The 18,040-nt window shown below is 42.1% G+C and overlaps 1 protein-coding gene across 1 annotated transcript in view; it reads right to left on the bottom strand.

Moving 5' to 3' along the window:
- Window positions 1–18,040, bottom strand: part of adarb2 (adenosine deaminase RNA specific B2 (inactive)) — a 145,144-nt gene that overhangs the window by 10,282 nt on the left and 116,822 nt on the right. The window contains exons 4-7 of the mRNA XM_071896930.2: window positions 17,137–17,251; window positions 9,114–9,282; window positions 6,134–6,285; window positions 3,736–3,904 (exon numbers count right to left, since the gene is read on the bottom strand). Coding sequence (XP_071753031.2) covers window positions 3,736–3,904; window positions 6,134–6,285; window positions 9,114–9,282; window positions 17,137–17,251 — 605 coding nt within the window. The remainder of the gene's footprint in view (window positions 1–3,735; window positions 3,905–6,133; window positions 6,286–9,113; window positions 9,283–17,136; window positions 17,252–18,040) is intronic.

Below are 18,040 nucleotides of genomic sequence, written 5' to 3'. Positions count from 1 at the left end.
CACTTTAACGATGGCCACCGATCATTTACAGCGATATAAAAATAAAAAAAAAGAAAACGGAAAGAGGAGCTGCGGAGGGAAGAGAGTGTGTCTGCCGTCTGGCCTGGTGGGGGGTGGAGGGGTGGAGGGAGGGATGGAGAGAGGATGGAGGGGAGGGAAGAAAAGCAGGGTGTCCCTTCTCCCTCCCCCGTCACTCTATTTTTTTGTAAAGTAATTGCTTTCACCCCCGTTGGTGACCTGGGTAGATTTAATCACACCGTCTCCAGCCCTGGCCAACTGAATCAAATTGGTCAAATTAACAGCGGCTCCACAGGAGAAGGGTTCACCTCTCTCTCTCTCTCTCTCTCTCTCTGTCCCTCGTCCTCTCTGTCTGTCTGTGTGTGTGTGTGTGTGTGTGTGTGTGTGTGTGTGTGTGTGTGTGTGTGTGTTTGTGCCAATCCGTCCCCATATACAACAATGGCTCAGCTGTGGTTCTGTATGGCTCAGTTGGCACAGTACGGTGCTTGCCGAGCTAAATTCACGGGTTTGGTTCCTGTTGAGGCCCAGTCATGGCAGACAGAATGAGGCTATATTAGAAATTGATTTTAGATCTTTTAGAAAATGCATGGTCAAGGCTGGAAGTAATGAATTACGGTTACTCTGGATGCTGTAACTGAGTAGTGTTTTGGTGTACTTGTGCTTTTGGAGTATCTTGAGAGAGTTTGGGTATGTTGGTGAAGAAAAGAGGGAGGGTTTTTACAGAAACCAACACTAATATGTCTCTAAATTATTGTTGATTCTTTACTTTACGCGCTTCAATTTGTAGTTTTTCTTCTTAAAACTAACAACATTGTTTTTTTAAGTAATTCAGTAACTTTTTTTCTCCCTGTTAATACCATTAAAATCAATTACTTTACAGGCATGCCTATTTCCAAAGCAATAGTACATTTTCAAAAAACAACAAACAACAGTTTACACATTCAAATCATGTTGAGATGATGAATTAGTTGGTTTTAAAACAACCATACAATAGTATATAATCATCAATCATCCTCTATAATAACGTATAACCATTGCAAAATTGAGAACATATCGTTACGCAATTGATTCAAGATCCAGTAAGAGCATATTGAACATTGTAGTAACCACTGTGTGTGTGTGTGTGTGTGTGTGTGTGTATGTGTGTGTGTGTCTATGTGTCTCCCACACTAGTAAACAAGGTGGATAAGATGCTCCAATGTGTAGACACTGATGCCCTCTCTCTTCACAGATGAAGACAGTGTGAAAACAGAGGCGGAGGAGCAAAGCTGTTTGATTTAGCGTTGCCGTCTGGCCTGCGCCGGGTTGCCAACATGGGGACGATACATTAACGTCAGTACAGAGAAAAAAATTACACAACACAAGCTCCAGTGTGTTTTTATTCCCCTCTTAACCGAAGCTACCAGTGTTACTGTCTACTCTCATGTCAGACCCTGTAACCTTTCATTAAGATCGGGTTGGTAGCAACGCGACTGTATCCTGCAAAAATATTATCCATCTTAACAACCCATGTCATCTAGTCAATTGTAGTTTTCTTAGAACAAATGTAAAACTGCCAATGGGAGTGATAATTTCACTTGTTTTCAACTTATTTCAAGAATTTTTTTAAATAATGTGTCATTTTCTTGAGGAGTGATCTGCTTTATTCTACCTTGTTTTACGATACTGACACTTGATTCTAGAAGATTCCTGAAATAATTGGAATTTGTAACTGAAACAAGTGGAATTATCTCCCCCCATTGGTGAATTTTTTCATTTGTAAAAAAAAAACAAAAAAAACAAAAAGATTTTTAGAAGGCTAAATGACTTTTTAGGACATTTTATGCAATGTAGCCAATGCTAATCTGTGAGGGTTTTCTTCCACACCACAGATCCAATACAAATATGATCTGAAACCAAACTGCTTGTTCAGTTGGTCTACTTATACAAATGTGTATGTAGATTGAACCATAATTGTTGTTTTTCTCTGCTAGACTCTTGTCATTTCATAAAAAAATTCACCATTTGTCCTTGCTACATTCTAATTTGTTAGCATGGATAGAACTCGACAGTGAAGCCAATGGATAGCACTAGCCGCTCAGCCGCTACTGAGCTAGCATGCGCGTTAGCATAGTTAGCATATATGCTACAAATGTCGTCCCATTGATTTCAATAAGGGAAACAAGCAGTCCTACTTTTTTTTTTGTTTAACTGAAATGCCGATATAGAAACCTTCTCCTCACATTGTGACATGTATCTGGTAAGGAACAATAAAACTTACATTCAAAATGCTAAGGTAATCCCTTTTGTTGTCACAGATCTGGTACGACAGTTTTCACACTGTTAGCATCAAGCTAAACTAAGCTGCTACACCAGGTTTTGTTATCCAGTCCATTTGGTGCTGCTGTGTGGTGAGAAAGGGAAATCTAAGCCAGACCAAAGGGTCGTATGACTAATATGTTAGCTGGAAGGGAGTCAGGCCTACAGATTTGGGGATTAAAACAATGACGTGATTACTACACTAATTCATTAGAATGGGATTAGTCGTTCAAGTCACATATGGGAAATCAATAGTCAACAGCCTGATCACAAAAGAATTGGCATATAGCGTGGCTGTCCCATTCCAACACCCCCCAACACACACACACACACACACACACACACACACACACACACACACACAATCTCTCAGACGCACAAAGGTAAATATCAGACAAACCTTTCCCTGGCTCATAAAACACCTTTTAAAATGCTTTATTTAACCAGAGATCTCTCCTTTTCATAAGGAAGCTAATCTTCTAATAAAGTTAACCCTTCCATCAATGCATGACCTTTTCCCTCTCTTCTTTAACAAACCTGGGGGAGAGAGACCTCTTGAGTGAAAGACTATTGCTCTCCCTCAGCACATCAGTTCATCTTACATACGCTGGGATGTATTGTGTTCATCGTATCTCTGTCTCTGGTTTTCCATGTGTCCATGCGAAGGTATCCTGTGTCCGTCCACCACGATATTTTCACAATCAGTCAATCAATTCGGCATTGTTAGAAACATGTGATGTTGAACTCCTCTGACTTCCTTGTTCTCTTTGATCTACCTGAGACTATCAGTGGCACATAAGGCTATGCAGTGGATAGCTACAAGAGGAACAGATCATTTATTTTATTTAACCTTTATTTAACCAGGTTAGTCCCACTGAGATTAAGAACCACTTTTTCCAGGGAGACCTGGTCAATAAAGCAGCATCGACACAAACACAAAAGCTGCAGACCAACAGCACACAACAATGTATCAAGTCTGAATACAGTCAAAATTGCATAAAAGAGAGAACAAAGTTTAATTTTCTGTAAGAGCACTCCAAACAACAATAGTCCAATATCAAACCTGCAGGCCAAACCTATTTTAATCTCGACAAAACAAAGCAAGAGCAGCGCCTTATCTGGCATAACCAGATTAGATTATCAGTTTAAACTCACCAAGAGAGACCGGCTCTCTCGGCTTTAAATCAGTTTGCAGAAAGTTCGATGAGGAGGGAACAGAATGCATACATGGAAAAGCGCTTTTGCCTAATTTAGTTCTCACCCAGGGGACAGATAACAAAAGCAAGTGGAATAAAGGTAGAATGAAAGGGGGGAACTTTGATTTTGAGCGAAACTACGTCTCCTTGGCAAACAGGCAGCATGCAACAGGACTGTGTATATACAACCACCCCCCCTAAGACGACGCCTACAAGCACTGACCTGGTGATCTTGTCGGTGCAGGACATGGTGATGAGCTGCTCGCCCTGCAGGACGCCGTCCCAGGTCTGGACGGGCCCCCGGCATCGCACCGGGACCGTCCCCTCGCCCGACTCGATCTTGGTCCGCAGGTGGCTGTGGTGCTTCCTCATGAGGTGTCTGCTGCTGTGCACTGCCAACACAACACACACCATCACGGCCTGCTTTCCATCACACTACATGTCATTCCTTATGTTACATGGCTTTGTTGAATACTCAGTTCTGATTGGCCAGTGAAGGCTTCCTGAGGTCAGTTATCACGTGTTGTTTCACATCTAATCATCATTGCTGTGTTAACAGTTCTGCTACAGTGTAGACTATGGATACCAGCTACAGACGTTTCTATGGGTCATTCCTGCTGGACTACTTTTTGGCAGAAGCTTGTAAATTACTGTAGCTTGTAATAAAGTCAATATTTTGTGTCAAATGATTAATGTCTTTGGTACTGCAATGCAATAAGCAGGATAATGTACAGGGAGCCAGTGATTATCGCAAAATATATATATAAAAACTATTTTTTTTTGATAATGTCAGGCTCCCTGTGCATTATCCCTTACATATCACTCCCTTTATGTACTAGTTATTGTTGGTGATTGTGCAATTAGGAATCCTCTTAGCTACTAATTAGTGGTGCTCATTAGCTGCCTGTAATTTAAAGGATTACCCAATGTCACGATCAGCTGACAAGCAATAACACTTTAATAATTTCTGTAGTAATAAGGTGATAGCTGCAATTCCAGCATGCTGCGCTGAATTATTACTTGTCCGGCGAGAGTGTGCATCCATTCAGACAGCTGCATTAATCCATTCATCAATCCCTTAATTTGCAGTGAAGGAAAAATATCACCACACTCCTGCTAAATGAAAAGATAATTTAATTGAAGCAAATAGCTTCTTTTAAGAAGTTACATCTGATTATATTGGGACCGTTGGCTGCCTAATTGTTAATGAAGCAGGCTTTTTTACTGGATTGTTGCTGGCTGTGTGGGAAAGTCTGGGCTGTTCTTCCCTCTCCTAGCTAATACTGTTCCCTTAATTCTATATACAGTATGAATAGACTGCATTGTATCAGGAAAAGAAGCAAAATCTACACACTATTAGGAAAAAAGGAGAATGCCCAAACAGAGGCTTAGGATGCAAAAAGAGGACAAAGTTAAATATTAACTGAGTAAAAAAGACCAATAACAAAAAAAGTTGTTTTTTCTGTTTTTCTCTCTATGAAATAACACTATATCCCTCCAATATTGCGATCCAGTGTCGATAGATTTTATATTATAACTTAATAACTCTCCTTCCTTGTCTCTCCCTTTCCTTTCTCTCTCTCCCTCCCTCCCTGTTGCTTTGGCTGATGTGACAAGCGACAAATTTAAGCCTCGACTTCCAGCTCCGAAAGTGAGAAAAAAAGGTAATAAGTAATTTCCTAATCTGCGAAAGCGCAGTGCGGAACATTTAAAAAGGTTTAATGACCAAGAAGAGTCGAGTTCAAAGCTCAAAGCCTGTCCCGATGACAGCAGCACACCCCCCCCCTTCCCCCTCTCCTCCCCCCTACTGGTTTCATGAACACCTCATCATCGACTGAATGATGCAGCTGCGATAAAACGTATACATTTTATTGACGGAAAACCTGCAATGTAGATTACATTTCTAACCGCGTTAAGTCGCACAAAGAAAAACGCCGGGCAAACCGTCGAAATGAATCTACATTTTATTTTCAGCGGGTAAGCACTAAAATGTCATCTAGTCAGCACGGCGCGGCTGAAAGAGGCCGAAGACGTAATGTGACATGAAAAGGATGCCAGCCTCTTGACAGTGTCTGGGGAGAAAAAAAAATTAAAAAAATTGAATATCTGCCAGAGAAAATGATCACTCTATAAAACTTGGTTAACACTGGGGGATGGCCGAGAGAGAGAGAGGAATAGTGAGAGAGAGTGAATTAATTTCTGTATTTTCATATATTTTCATATTATAAATATTTTTTCTTTGTCTCTGTGTGTTCCACTTTGCACACCCTGCAAATATGCTTTAAATTTGTCTATTTTCATATTTTTCCATTCCTAAATATTCCTACTATTTTATTTATTTACGTAGCTATTTAGCTATTTATGTATTTAGATTTCTTTTATTTATTATCTGTATTTTTTTCACTTTTGCTTTTAGGTTCTACTGTGTCTGTTGCGCCATGTTTAATTCCCCCAACTGGCTCTTTTCTTATTTATATATTTTTTCTTAGCTGTATCCTACTATTTGCTGCTGCAACAAGTTTCATCTAATCTAATCTAATCTTTAAAAAAAGAGAGAAAAGGGTTATTAAAGTGTTATAAAACTAAGAAAAAAAAGGACAGAGGAAGGCCTGGTGTCTTACGGTCTGTGGTGATTTCATAGGGCGAGTTGAGCCTGCCGTCCCCGCACGGCGAGGTGCTGATGTACATGTGGAAATGGACGTTGTCTCGCAACCTGTAGCCGCACTCCTTGTGCCGCACGAATATCGACTCCTCCCAGTCTCCTGGCCTTTTACTTTGGGAGGGAGAGAGAGAAAGAGAAGGGGGGGGGGGACAACAAGATGAGAAAGAGAGCACCATTCATCACAGCAGAGCGAACGGAGGAAGCTACTTTTCCACTTTTCTTTTCCAATGATGAAGTGAGGGATAGATGGAGAGAGATGAACACAGAGCAGGGTCCATTCTGCTGCTGTCAGACAGAGCGCTGGACATTACTCAGGCTGGGAGGCCGGCCCGCGTGTCCCAGGGGAAACAGGGGGAGCGAGCTGCACTGCTTTACCTGCTGGTCTACAGAGGCTTTGCAGTTGCATCACAAATCTCCTAGCAACTGCAGCTGGTGCCATCATGGAGGTCCAGTGGAGAATTGGCTGTATATCACAACAGCGCCAGAAACAGACACATATGTTAAAAAATAAAATAAAATAAAAAAAGAGTGTAGTGTGGGTGTAGATCCATTCAGTAGCATTTAAGTGAATAGTCTGTTAAGTATTTGTTTCCAAATTTAGCTGTGACACAGTAAACTGTCTTTAGCTCTAGTCTCTACTCCAAAACACTCTAAGCTGTAGCTTGATAACAGTTAACCTGAACAAACTGTTATTTTTAGCTTTGTTAGCTAGCTAATGAACCAGCAAGCTAATTTAAGGCACTAATGTTAACACACAACTAGCCACCACTAACGCTAGCTACTAGCTATGTAGCATAGCTCTTGTGCAAATCATATGTGTTTACAACAAGACAATGATGCTATCTGACCAGATACTAGCTAGCTGCACTAAACACACAGGCGGTCGGCTGTATCAGTGGCAAAATCCTCAGTTCCCAGTCAAAAACAGCACAGAAATTAACTATGTAGGCTATGGTTAAATCCATTGAGATGGCAGAGTCATACGTTTAGAAAAGCTATCTCACTGTTCTCATTTCTCAGCCATTGTTGCCAAGAGCTGAGGACGTCCATTATGCCGCCAGAGGGCACATTAGGTCACCTGAAAGCACTCATAGATACACACAGCCAGCTGGGTCATTGCCTCGGAGGCTGTGAGTGGGAATGAGGCTTTCATCACACACACACACACATACATACACACCTTGCAGTATGCCCAACCTATGCATCACAATGCAAAGCACGCCTGCACTCTTTATATAACCTCTTCTCTGTCTCCCATGTCCTTTCAGTGAGTGTAAATATGGCAGTTCTGGCATTTTGTTTGGTCATTTCATTATGAGTTATCTTCCCCATTAGCCATTTTACTCGGCCGCAAAGTCTCCGTACCTGCCACCCAGCATTGTGCTAAGACAAAAAGTCAGTGCTGTGTATGCAAATATGACATTCAAGGATCTAGACTTCTAGCCACTAATCTGATGAATCAGCCTTGCTGTTGAGTTCCTCGGGGAGCTCAGAAACATAATAAATGCTTATGCAATGGCGGCAGTCAGGAGTCAAAATTAGTCAAGACTGTCTCTTGATACAGGTAGAAATCCTGGTGACAGCCGGTGTGCACAAGAGCACACTGCACCGGTTCCAAAGGCACACAAAGTAGATACAGTTAAAAAAGTGATAAAAACAAATCGACCACTGAGACCCTGAATTGAACCAGTTGAGTGTGTGACAGTATGCTTAGTTAGCTGGGGAAAACCGCACATATGGCTTGTTGATTATTGAAAAGTCTCTGGTGAACAAAGCACTGCTGTTTCCATGGAGCTTATTAGAGAGAGAGAGCATTTTTTGGCACTGCAATGGGAGGTCACAACAACAAGCTACAAGTTAGAGGTATTTATTAACCATACTGTAATCCATAATGTAGTGTAATGCATTTTGATGTAATTGCTGGAGGCACCATGGAAACAAATCTAAAAAAAAGCCAAGAGCACATTAGAAACAGCCTGCTCTTCTCAGCTACTTATGTTGACATGCATTATGGTGATCATCAGCACCAACTTAGACTTACAGAGCCATATGGCTGTAGATTCAAATCTCAGCTCACACAATATGAGACCACACCAGTCTCATATTGCATTGTTTAGCCCATTGGTCTCCTTACCCAATATGTGACAAGAGGATTTGGCAACAAAATCATCTCCGTGTCTCTGGTAGCTCTGCCCAGTGCTCATGCTAACACTTTAGCATACAGTATGTTAACTAAACATAAGCAGCTAGAGTTATCCTAAAAGTGGGAAAATGAGAACTTGTAGCAGCTTTATTTTATTTTAATGATGTCTAAAACTGCTAGGCTTGTTTAGCGGATTGGTAAAACAGACATAACATTTGCCAAAAAATGCATTCTTCGGAACTACTTTCAATGGCAAAATATCTCTCTTCCCATGAGACTTTGAACGTAACTTGGAAGTGAGTGAAGTTAGCCAGACAGCTAAAGTTTTTGCGCTGTTGATTAGTAATGGACTTAATAATGAAGGTTGACATTTTGTTTTCAGAAGTTATAAATCTATAGGCCAAAGAATGAAAACCAATACCAACTTTGGATTACTAAAATGTCTACCTTCAGATTTGGATAATGCTAGTTGCCTACAATTATTTAACATACTATAAACTAAAGCCTTAGCATGCACACCGGACAGAACTATCTACCAGACACACAAAGATGATTTTGGTGCCAATCCTCTTGTCAGATATTGGGTAAGGTGACCAATGCGCCAAACTCCCAAAAATAAACATAGTCCTTTAATTATTTAAGTTAGGGTTAGTTAACTAATTTAAAGAATCCACCATTCATGTTTTCTCATTTCAGTATCACATCACGATGGCTGTATGAGTTTCATGAACACGGATTAAACCTGCCGTTCAAGAAGAGCTTGGGCATGAGATACAGCAGAAGGTAGATCCATTACCTCAAGAAGAGCTCGAGTTGAGAGTAGAGGAAGCGTAGCAGGGCTCTCCGGGTGGTGACTTCAGCATGACAGTCGTTCACCACTTGTCCCTGGTCACTCAGGTACTCCCCGCTGATACACTTGGTGCCCGTGGACAACGCCACGACCTGGGCGTGCCTCAGGTCCAGACCTGTTGAACAATAACACACACACTTGTGAGGACCTTCCATCCAGACTAACCCTAACCTTAACCCTTACCTAAACCTAATCCTAACCCTAACCTTAACCCTAAACCTAGACCCATCTTTCTATTCTTTTTCATTCATTCATTTTTTACTCATAAGAATAGAAGTACTACAACACACAGACATTCACACTGCAATTTACATTGAGTGCAACAGTAGAATGGGCTTCAATTTCTTCAACAACAAGCAGCCAATGGTAAGGAGCTCAAAAGTGAAAGATTGCCCAGACAATAAATCAAACAAATATTTCTGTGTCCCTAGTATATTTATGTGGGCTAGGTAAAGAACAGAAAAATTAATGATGGCCTTGTGATTTTTGTGCTTGAACATATTGGAAGAGGACATGAATAGATCATCTGGGTGCACATGAAAAATCCTACACAGCAATAGCCACGGTAGAAGTCCTCCCAGCAACTCCATCTATTTTGCATTAGTGTTACAGGATTTTCGAAATAATTCTTCTAGACGGGAGCTGGGAGCATTATATCGCAAATATGTAAAAAGTAGGATTGGGAAAGTATTTTTTTTAGCATTGAATAAAATGAAGTACAAAAAAGATAAGTATTTGATAAGATATAGTGACTTATTTTATCATCTTTTGCCTGCAGTACCTGCACTTTCAACTGGTTTGTTAAAATAGCAGCAATGCCATAACTCATAAATGAGTTAAAACACAGACTGTTACACTATAACACTGCATACACTGGTTCGATGCTGACTTGCAAGCCACTTAACAGCCAAAGGTGGTGCGTGACGTCACTCAAACCACGTCACTTCAAGCCAAACTCGTCACCGAAACAGAGTAGTGTGTCATACGATAGATTTGCTTAAGTGTTAAATACCGAGCCAGGCAGTGTGAAATTAGTCAAACAAATTGAAACCAAACGACATGCTCAAGCAGGAATAGCTGGATGGGAAGACAGGGATTTAAAAGTGAGGGTGGCCACGTCCGTAACTTGATCTGACGAGGCGGGCGAGTTCCCATCCGCTCGCACAAAGGAAAACAAAACATATGAGGGAAAACGGGATAAAAAAGTCAATCTGACGGATGACATGGATCACAAGACCCCATCCCCCTCCCTCCCTCCCCTGCTGCTAGTTTTCATTTGAGAAAGAGGCGCTGCTTTGTTCTGTGAGGATTCAGGCCGGTATCAGGGCCATGGGAGAGACTGACTGACTGACTGACTGACAGATAGACAGAGGTGGTGCGGGGGAGGGGGGGAGGCTGGAGGGAGGGGTGGGGGGAGGGAGGCTGGCTCAGCCTGCTTAACGGCATGCCATCCCTTTGCCTCGGCCGCCGCAAATCTCTCCCATCGCCTCTGAAAAGTCAGGCTTCGCTGGCTCCTGGCAGACCTGCGGGCGTCGCCGGCCCGGCACATGAGCCTTTATCAGCCTCGGCCCAGATGGCACCGCGGCGGCAGAGTCCTGACACCTCCACTGACGAGGGGAGGGGGAGGGGAGGAAAAAGTTGGAGGAGGGAGGAGTGTGTGTGGTGTGTGTGTGTGTGTGTGTGTGTGTGTGGGCAGTTAAGGAAGAGAATGGACAGAAAAAGGAGAGGAAAGTGGGACGAAGAAGCGCAAAGAGTACAACTGTTGCTCAAGCAGAACTATTGCTACTTTATTTGGGCTACTTGTCGAGAAAAATACTGCAAATACTAGCCATGTTAAAGTAATAATCCACAACTTTTTTCAATATGGTCAATGTCTGTTTTGCTACTCTCTATCGCCGATGGATACTGTATAACAGCGATTCAACCTATAGCCAGTTCATGAAAGCTTTAACATTTGCTGTTCCGCACACCAAAGCAATGCCCACTTATCACCAAATGTGTCGCCAAATTCAAGAAAAACAAGAATCTTGCGGGTTATCACTTTAACAAATCTGATCTAGTGTGGAGTTTTAAAATCATATTTCTTCTGCCAACAGGGTAAGACTATTTCACTTGTTTCCAATGCAAATCAGTTTGAATTGTCTTGCATCATGTGCCATTTTCTTGATAATAGTGGAGTGATCTGCCTTATTTGTCCTTGTTTCAAGATGCTGACATATGTTTCCTGACTGAATTAAGTCATAGAAGAAGAATAGCTCACTAAAAGCTACTGTACTTAGTTACTTCTGAGTGAAAATTATTTAGAAAACAGATGGAAGGCTGGAATGCTTCTTAGCTTCTAACGTTAAAGACTGGTTGGGTTGGGTGCTCCCCTGGTAATCATGTGGAGCTTTTCAAGGCTTTTTGACAAATTTCTGGAGTGCCATGGATTTCTCTTCTTTCCACACAAAATGTTCCAACATGTTTAACAGATTATACATTTTCGGCCTGGTTCTTCCAAATTCTTTGATGGACCATTACGAGCTGAAGGTTTGGTAGATATTCCTTTAAAAGCTATAGTATAGAAGTTAAGTCTGGAACGGCTGTTTACAGATATCACTGCACTCACTACTCTTATGACTACGGTTGAAGGTGCGTCAATAGTTAGATAATAATGTCTATTAATACTTAATACTGTAATCACACACAATATATACATTACCACTAAACGGAACAATAGAAAAAACCAACAAGATAACATCTACAGTTGTACAATAAGTGGCCATAGAATACAAACATCAGTCACAAAAGGACTATCATACATCATTCAATGGCGAGAAATCCTGCAATATACAACATAAACACACAGTCAAGAACCATTTATAGCATTAAATGCCATAGAATCTCATCATTCAATCCCTTTGGTGATATTCAGCGACACTTCCCAGAAAAGCGCAGAAAATATAATTGATAAAGCAACACCATTTAAAAATGTTGGTGATGGAGGAGGTCTGGAAACTATTCAGCATTCTCTATAATGCCTCTAAATGTGTAACAACAGTGAGAAGATAGAATATTTAGGACCTGCTAGTACAGTACAATAAAGAATCTCTATATCATGAGTCACACCACCAACATTGCCTGTAAGCAATGCACCACCATTCCTCCCCAGTGATAAAGCAAGTTCAAAAAGGCAACAGAATCTCCCAATTTCATTCTCCTGCTTTTCCTTGCTGTTCCACTTTGCGATTGTTTAGATCAATTTTGCAGTGGATAATTTCTGCCGCGCTGCTCGCTACCCTGCCATGAAATTGGCACTGAGGTTCCCTTCAGTTTGCCGGAGAGAAGAGAGGAGGAGAGATGAATGAAAGAGAGAGAGAGCGAGCGAGAGAGAGAGAGCGAGAGAGAAGTGAGAAGGGAGGGACATAGAGATAGATAGAGAGCCCCACAGGCTGTGCTGTTTTTAAACCAGGAATAATCAGCTGCATCGCGGAAAACACAGAGAGAGAGGGTCAAAGGGAAGGAGGTAGCGTACAGTCAAAGGCCCGAGGCGCTCTTCACACACAAACACATCTGTTGATTACTGGTGATTCGAGGGTGTCACACCCCGGGATAACGGCGCTGTCAAAAAGCGTATACATCACAGACCCAGACGCACGTCAACTCACTATGGCAACCGCACAGTACCGTCCAATACACAGAGCTGTCGACGGCCACTGACAGCACACGTCCCCTCACTATAGCAACCCAGAGGAAAAAAACATAAAAAAATACCATGACTCCTCTAACAAACCAGAGGCTGAATCTTGAGACTGTACAAGCTTGTCTGCTCTGAGAACCAAAACAACAGGAAAATGTGGGAAGAGTGCTGCATTTGATCCTTAATGTTAACTACTGCTTTTGATTTATCTTAATGCATATTTACAAAGACCTCCCATGCATTGGCCTATGCTGTCACACATTTTTGTCATTTCCAAAGATCAGCTACAAAAAGATGGGGACTGAAATGAAAAGATATTTGAAATAGTCTTCATATGGCTCTCTTTGTATCTAATTTATATCTCATATTTTAATGCATTTACTAATATTCTTAGTATAACTATCTATCTTTGCCTAATAATGTATGTATGTATCTATCTATGTATGTATCTATCTATACATCTATCTATCTATCTATCTATCTATCTATCTAGATTTAGTCAGAATGTAAGTCAACACATTTATCAAACAGCTACTGTATATGCATCCCCTCTGCATTTCTGCTCTAAGGCTAATGGGGCATTACTTCCACCCCACAACGCTCTGTCTGCATGTTGGCAAAATGGCCTCTTGCCACCAGGCCACATCACACTACATTACACAGCGCTGCAGCAGTGTGGGAGCCAGTCATTTACGCCATTTGTTGAGACGGCCTCACCTGAATTTACATTTCGCTTAAGGGGGGGCCTGGCTGCCGAGTCAAGGGACTGGTCCCTTCCTGGGAGAGCAGAGTGTGGTGTAGTGTGGGGTTCAGAGGCTGTCCTCAAGGGAGCGAGGTTCATTCAAATCAATACTCTCCATATGCAGGGCCAGCATTGGACGGTAATGTGTTATTTAGTAAAATTACTCCTTTTCCCAGTAACAGGTAGTGTAACAAGTTGCTATTTCAATTTCAATAATCGTACTACAGTTACCAATAAAACAAATAAGTGGTTCATTTGATTGTCAGCCCCTCTAAATATCAGAATAAAGTTGAATTATCCAAGAGTGATAGCCCACTTCCATCCCATGCAATCCACAATTTTAGGGGTGTAACGGTAAAGTAATAGTGTAACAAATTACTGCTCCCAGGGAATGAATAAGTAAAGTAACAATAGAGCTTTTGAAATGAGTGATGAGTAATGAATAATGTAGAAGAAGAAGAAGAAAGCCAAGGAAACACAGAGAGTCCTGAACCAAATACAAGGTTGTATAACATCTGGTGTAGCCAATCCAGAAGACCGATGATCAACTGAAGCAAATATCTAGGAGACATTAGGGATAAAACTGAAAAAAATAGCCAACAAGCATGTAAGCAAGTGATTTTCATCTTCAAAGACCAATTGGTGCGAGCACTTTTATCTGGCAATCATCATAAGGAATCATTGTGAGGGAGCCTGATTCATATTTCAAACAGAGGATCTATGAAAATGGCATGACCATGAACTTTACAATGATCTATAATTACACAAGACAACCTCGCTGCAAATCTATTACCTGCATTTCTTTGTTCTTTATGGTTATAAAACAGTGAGGAATATGTTTCCTGATAAGCGACTCATTATATCTGAGCACCATAAAGCCGACATTAAAACGTTTTTTTTTCTTGAAGCAGAATGAGCTCCCAAGGTCAACCTTTCGTCAACTCATTTATATGCCATTTAGCTGAATAATAAAACGTTTCATGTATACTTTAAGCGGATGTCATCCGATGTGCGTCGTTTGAATCGCAGAAAATCTCTGAAAATGCTCTGCACTATCAAAAAAAAACAAAAAACCCAAAAAACAACTTGGCAAGAGTAGAGAATGCACCCTGTTGAATGTTTATTAGCTTTAACAGTCAAGCAGCTCTGAACATATAAGGTTGTCTTTGTGAAATGCTACTGAAGCTCTCAAATCTCTTTCTGCCGCAGCACACATCTCTGATAATTTTTTCTCTCTTAGCGAGCGGTTTTGTCGCCGGATGTGATTATTGAACGTCGAAATTTTTGTGGCGGGCCCCGGAAAAAAACAGATAAAGAGTAAAGGAAAATCCCTCTTTGAAAAACGGATATCCAGACTAAGAACCATAGCTTAACCGTCATTTGTAATCAACTTGTTTGAAACCCTTTTCGCTCTCATCTCTTCCTTTGAGTCCCTGTGGTATTTCTCCCCGCTCTCAATAAAGCAGCCTCGCAAGAAAACTTCGAACGAATAAAAAAAAAAAAACGCGGAGCTCTTTGGCGTTTTGTCACACGGCCGCTCCTGATTCTTCATGTCTCTGAGCACATCTGAACGCTGTTTACCATCTCCAGACGCCCGACGCTATCGCAGATCGATTCAAATGAGATTTTCCACGCCATCTGACAGCGTGCGCCGGGCGGTTTGCTTTGGCGTCCGCCTCACAACTCTCAGCCTGGCGGTGAGGCTAATCTCGCCCAGGTTGGGGCTAAACTGTCTCGACGGGACGAGGGGCGGTGGGGCGGGGAGGGGGTCGCTGTCTGTCTCCGGTTCAAAGCCGGACCCCGATTAATATTCCTGAGGCAGAGAGAGACAAAGAGAGAGAGGGAGAGAGAGAGAGGGAGAACAGAACAGGACTCCCCAGTGTTCCTGTCAAGTTTGGTGTCTGACTGCATGGGTGCCGGCCACTGCCGCCACACTGTGAATACTTGGGCAGCCCTATGTCTGGATCTTTGAAGATAACGCCTGCTATTAATAAACAAACAGAAGCAATTACTGGGAGGCAGAGGAGAGGAGAGGGATTGGATTAGGTCAGGGCGAGCGCCCGTCTCACTGAAGTCTAAATTGATGAGCTGCTGCTCTCCAAAGACAGCAGAGATACCAATCCCTCCTCACTGACCCCTGCTCCCCCACAGCCTGCAGCCACACAGGGAGATAACGCTCATGTGTGTGTGAGAGTGTGTGGGTGTCAGAGTGTGTGTACATTTGCAGGTGTGTGTGTGTAAGTGTATATTTGTGGGCGCTTGTGTGCACGTTTTGTATATATATGCATGTATCAGTGCCCATATGTGTGGGCCTGTGTGTGTGGGTGTGAGAGTGTGTGCACATTTGCAGGTGTATATGTGTGTGTGTGTGTGTGAGTGCATGTTTGTGGCCGCTTGTGTGTGTACATGTGAGTATGTGCACGTTTTCTATATGTATGCGTATGTGTATGTGTCAGCACCTGTGTGTGTGTGTGTGTGTGTGTGTGTGTGAGTGAGAGAGAGAGAGAGAGAGAGAGAGAGAGAGAGAGAGAGAGAGAGAGAGAGAGAGAGAGAGAGTATGCACATTTGCAAGTGTATATGAGTGTATGATTGTGGCCGCTGCACGTTTTGTATATGTATGCATGTGTCAGTGTCTGTATGTGTGTGTGTGCGCTCATACATATGTGTATGTGTAAATGTGTGCTTATGCACATTTACACAAGTGGGTCTGTGTGTGTGTGTGTGTGTGTGTGTGAGTGAGTGTGTGTGTGCTCATACATACATACATATATGTATGTGTGAGCACCTATATGCATGGGCCAGTGTATGTTTGTGTGTGTATGTGTGTGTATAAGTGTGAGCTCATGTATACATGCATGGTCGCCCATTTGTATGTGCCTCTGTCAATGTGTGCATGTCTGTGTGTGTGTCTATTTGCCATTACCACCTGATATATATATATATATATATATATATATATACATATAACATCGACACACATCAGCAATGAGCATAAACCAATACAATCTCCAGTAATGCCTGACTGTTTCATGCTCTTCATGCTGGAGCAGAGCCGCAGTGTGAACCCCCTCCCGTGGCTGTTCCTTCAGCGTGTCACTCAGTCAGGTTTCAGATTAAGTTTTAAGCTGATCTAGTTAAGATTCCCAATGTGGCATCTGGAACTCCTGTCAAAGCCGCCTGAGCACGGCGAGTCCAGCATGCAGCGGGATGACTGACACTTACTACCATGTCTCATTCTCCTCAGAGATTCGGCATAGTCAATAATTCATCAGGAGGGTATATACTCTCCCGCAGGAGCGCAAGGTACGGCATGGAGTGGCATATCTCTCCCTCTCTGTTTTCCTTCCTTCCCTCTCTCCCCTCCCTCCCTCCCCTCGATTTATCATTTCTCTCTCAATCTAGGATTCTTTCCCCTTCCCATTTCCCGCTCTCTCTCTGACTCTCTTTACCTCCCTCCCCCCGTCCCTCCCCCTCCCCACCTCACACTCCATATTGCACCACTTCAATAATTCACAGTGATATATAAAAGTCAATGAAATTTGCCATACCTCGGGTCATTACGATGCCTGCCAGGGATTTGTGTCGAGCGTGCGCGGGACTGCAGCCGCCCACCAGCGACCGGTACTTCTCCCTCACCAAGTGGAATATTGAATCGGCAAAGTCCTGAAAAACACAAGCGCTCCCTTAATTTCCACTGGTTACACAATCCATGGAGACTGACGTGTATATTCCATTTTTCTAAACTGTTAAAGGATTATACCCAGTTTTTGGGAGATTGTCCCGCTGGTCAACTTACTTGTTAAGTGACGAGAACATAGACACCAAAATCATCCATGTGTCCCCAGTAGATCTTTGGCTCTGGAGCTCCATGCTAACACTTTAGCAGACACTATGTTGAGTGATAGTGGGCGACTAGCATTATTCAAAGTAAGAAGACTGACCTTTTAATGATAAAAAGTTGTTAGTGGTTTTTAATATATGGTCTGTAGTCTCATACATTTTAAAAATGAAATATTAACACAATATAGCTGATCTAGCCAGGTTTATTTTTGCAACTATTTCAGGTGAGCAACCACGTATTCATCCACTGTGCAGTGTTTAGCTGCACACAGCCTCCCATCAACCACCACATTGACTTCCTATGGAAACAGGTAAAGTAGTCCTGCACACTATTTTTCTAATTTTTTTCATGTTTCGCGTAAAATTTACCAATCTCCTACACAAACCTGCCAGACTTAGCCACAAATCATTTAAAAGTATTTACCATTTAGCTTTAGAGCTGCTACAAGTTCTCATTTTCTCACTTTTGAGATAATGCTAATCGCCTACTATCACTCAACATAGTGTCTGCTAAAGTGTTAGCATGGAGCTCCAGAGCCAATGATCTACTGGGGACACATGGATGATGTTGGTGTCTATGTTCTCATCACCTAATGGGAAAGTTGAACAAAG

This window comes from Centroberyx gerrardi, chromosome 22 (assembly GCF_048128805.1).
Source record: "Centroberyx gerrardi isolate f3 chromosome 22, fCenGer3.hap1.cur.20231027, whole genome shotgun sequence".
Taxonomy (NCBI): Eukaryota; Metazoa; Chordata; class Actinopteri; order Beryciformes; family Berycidae; genus Centroberyx; species Centroberyx gerrardi.
Note: the sequence above shows the minus strand (reverse complement) of the source record. Positions and strands in the feature narration are given on the sequence as shown.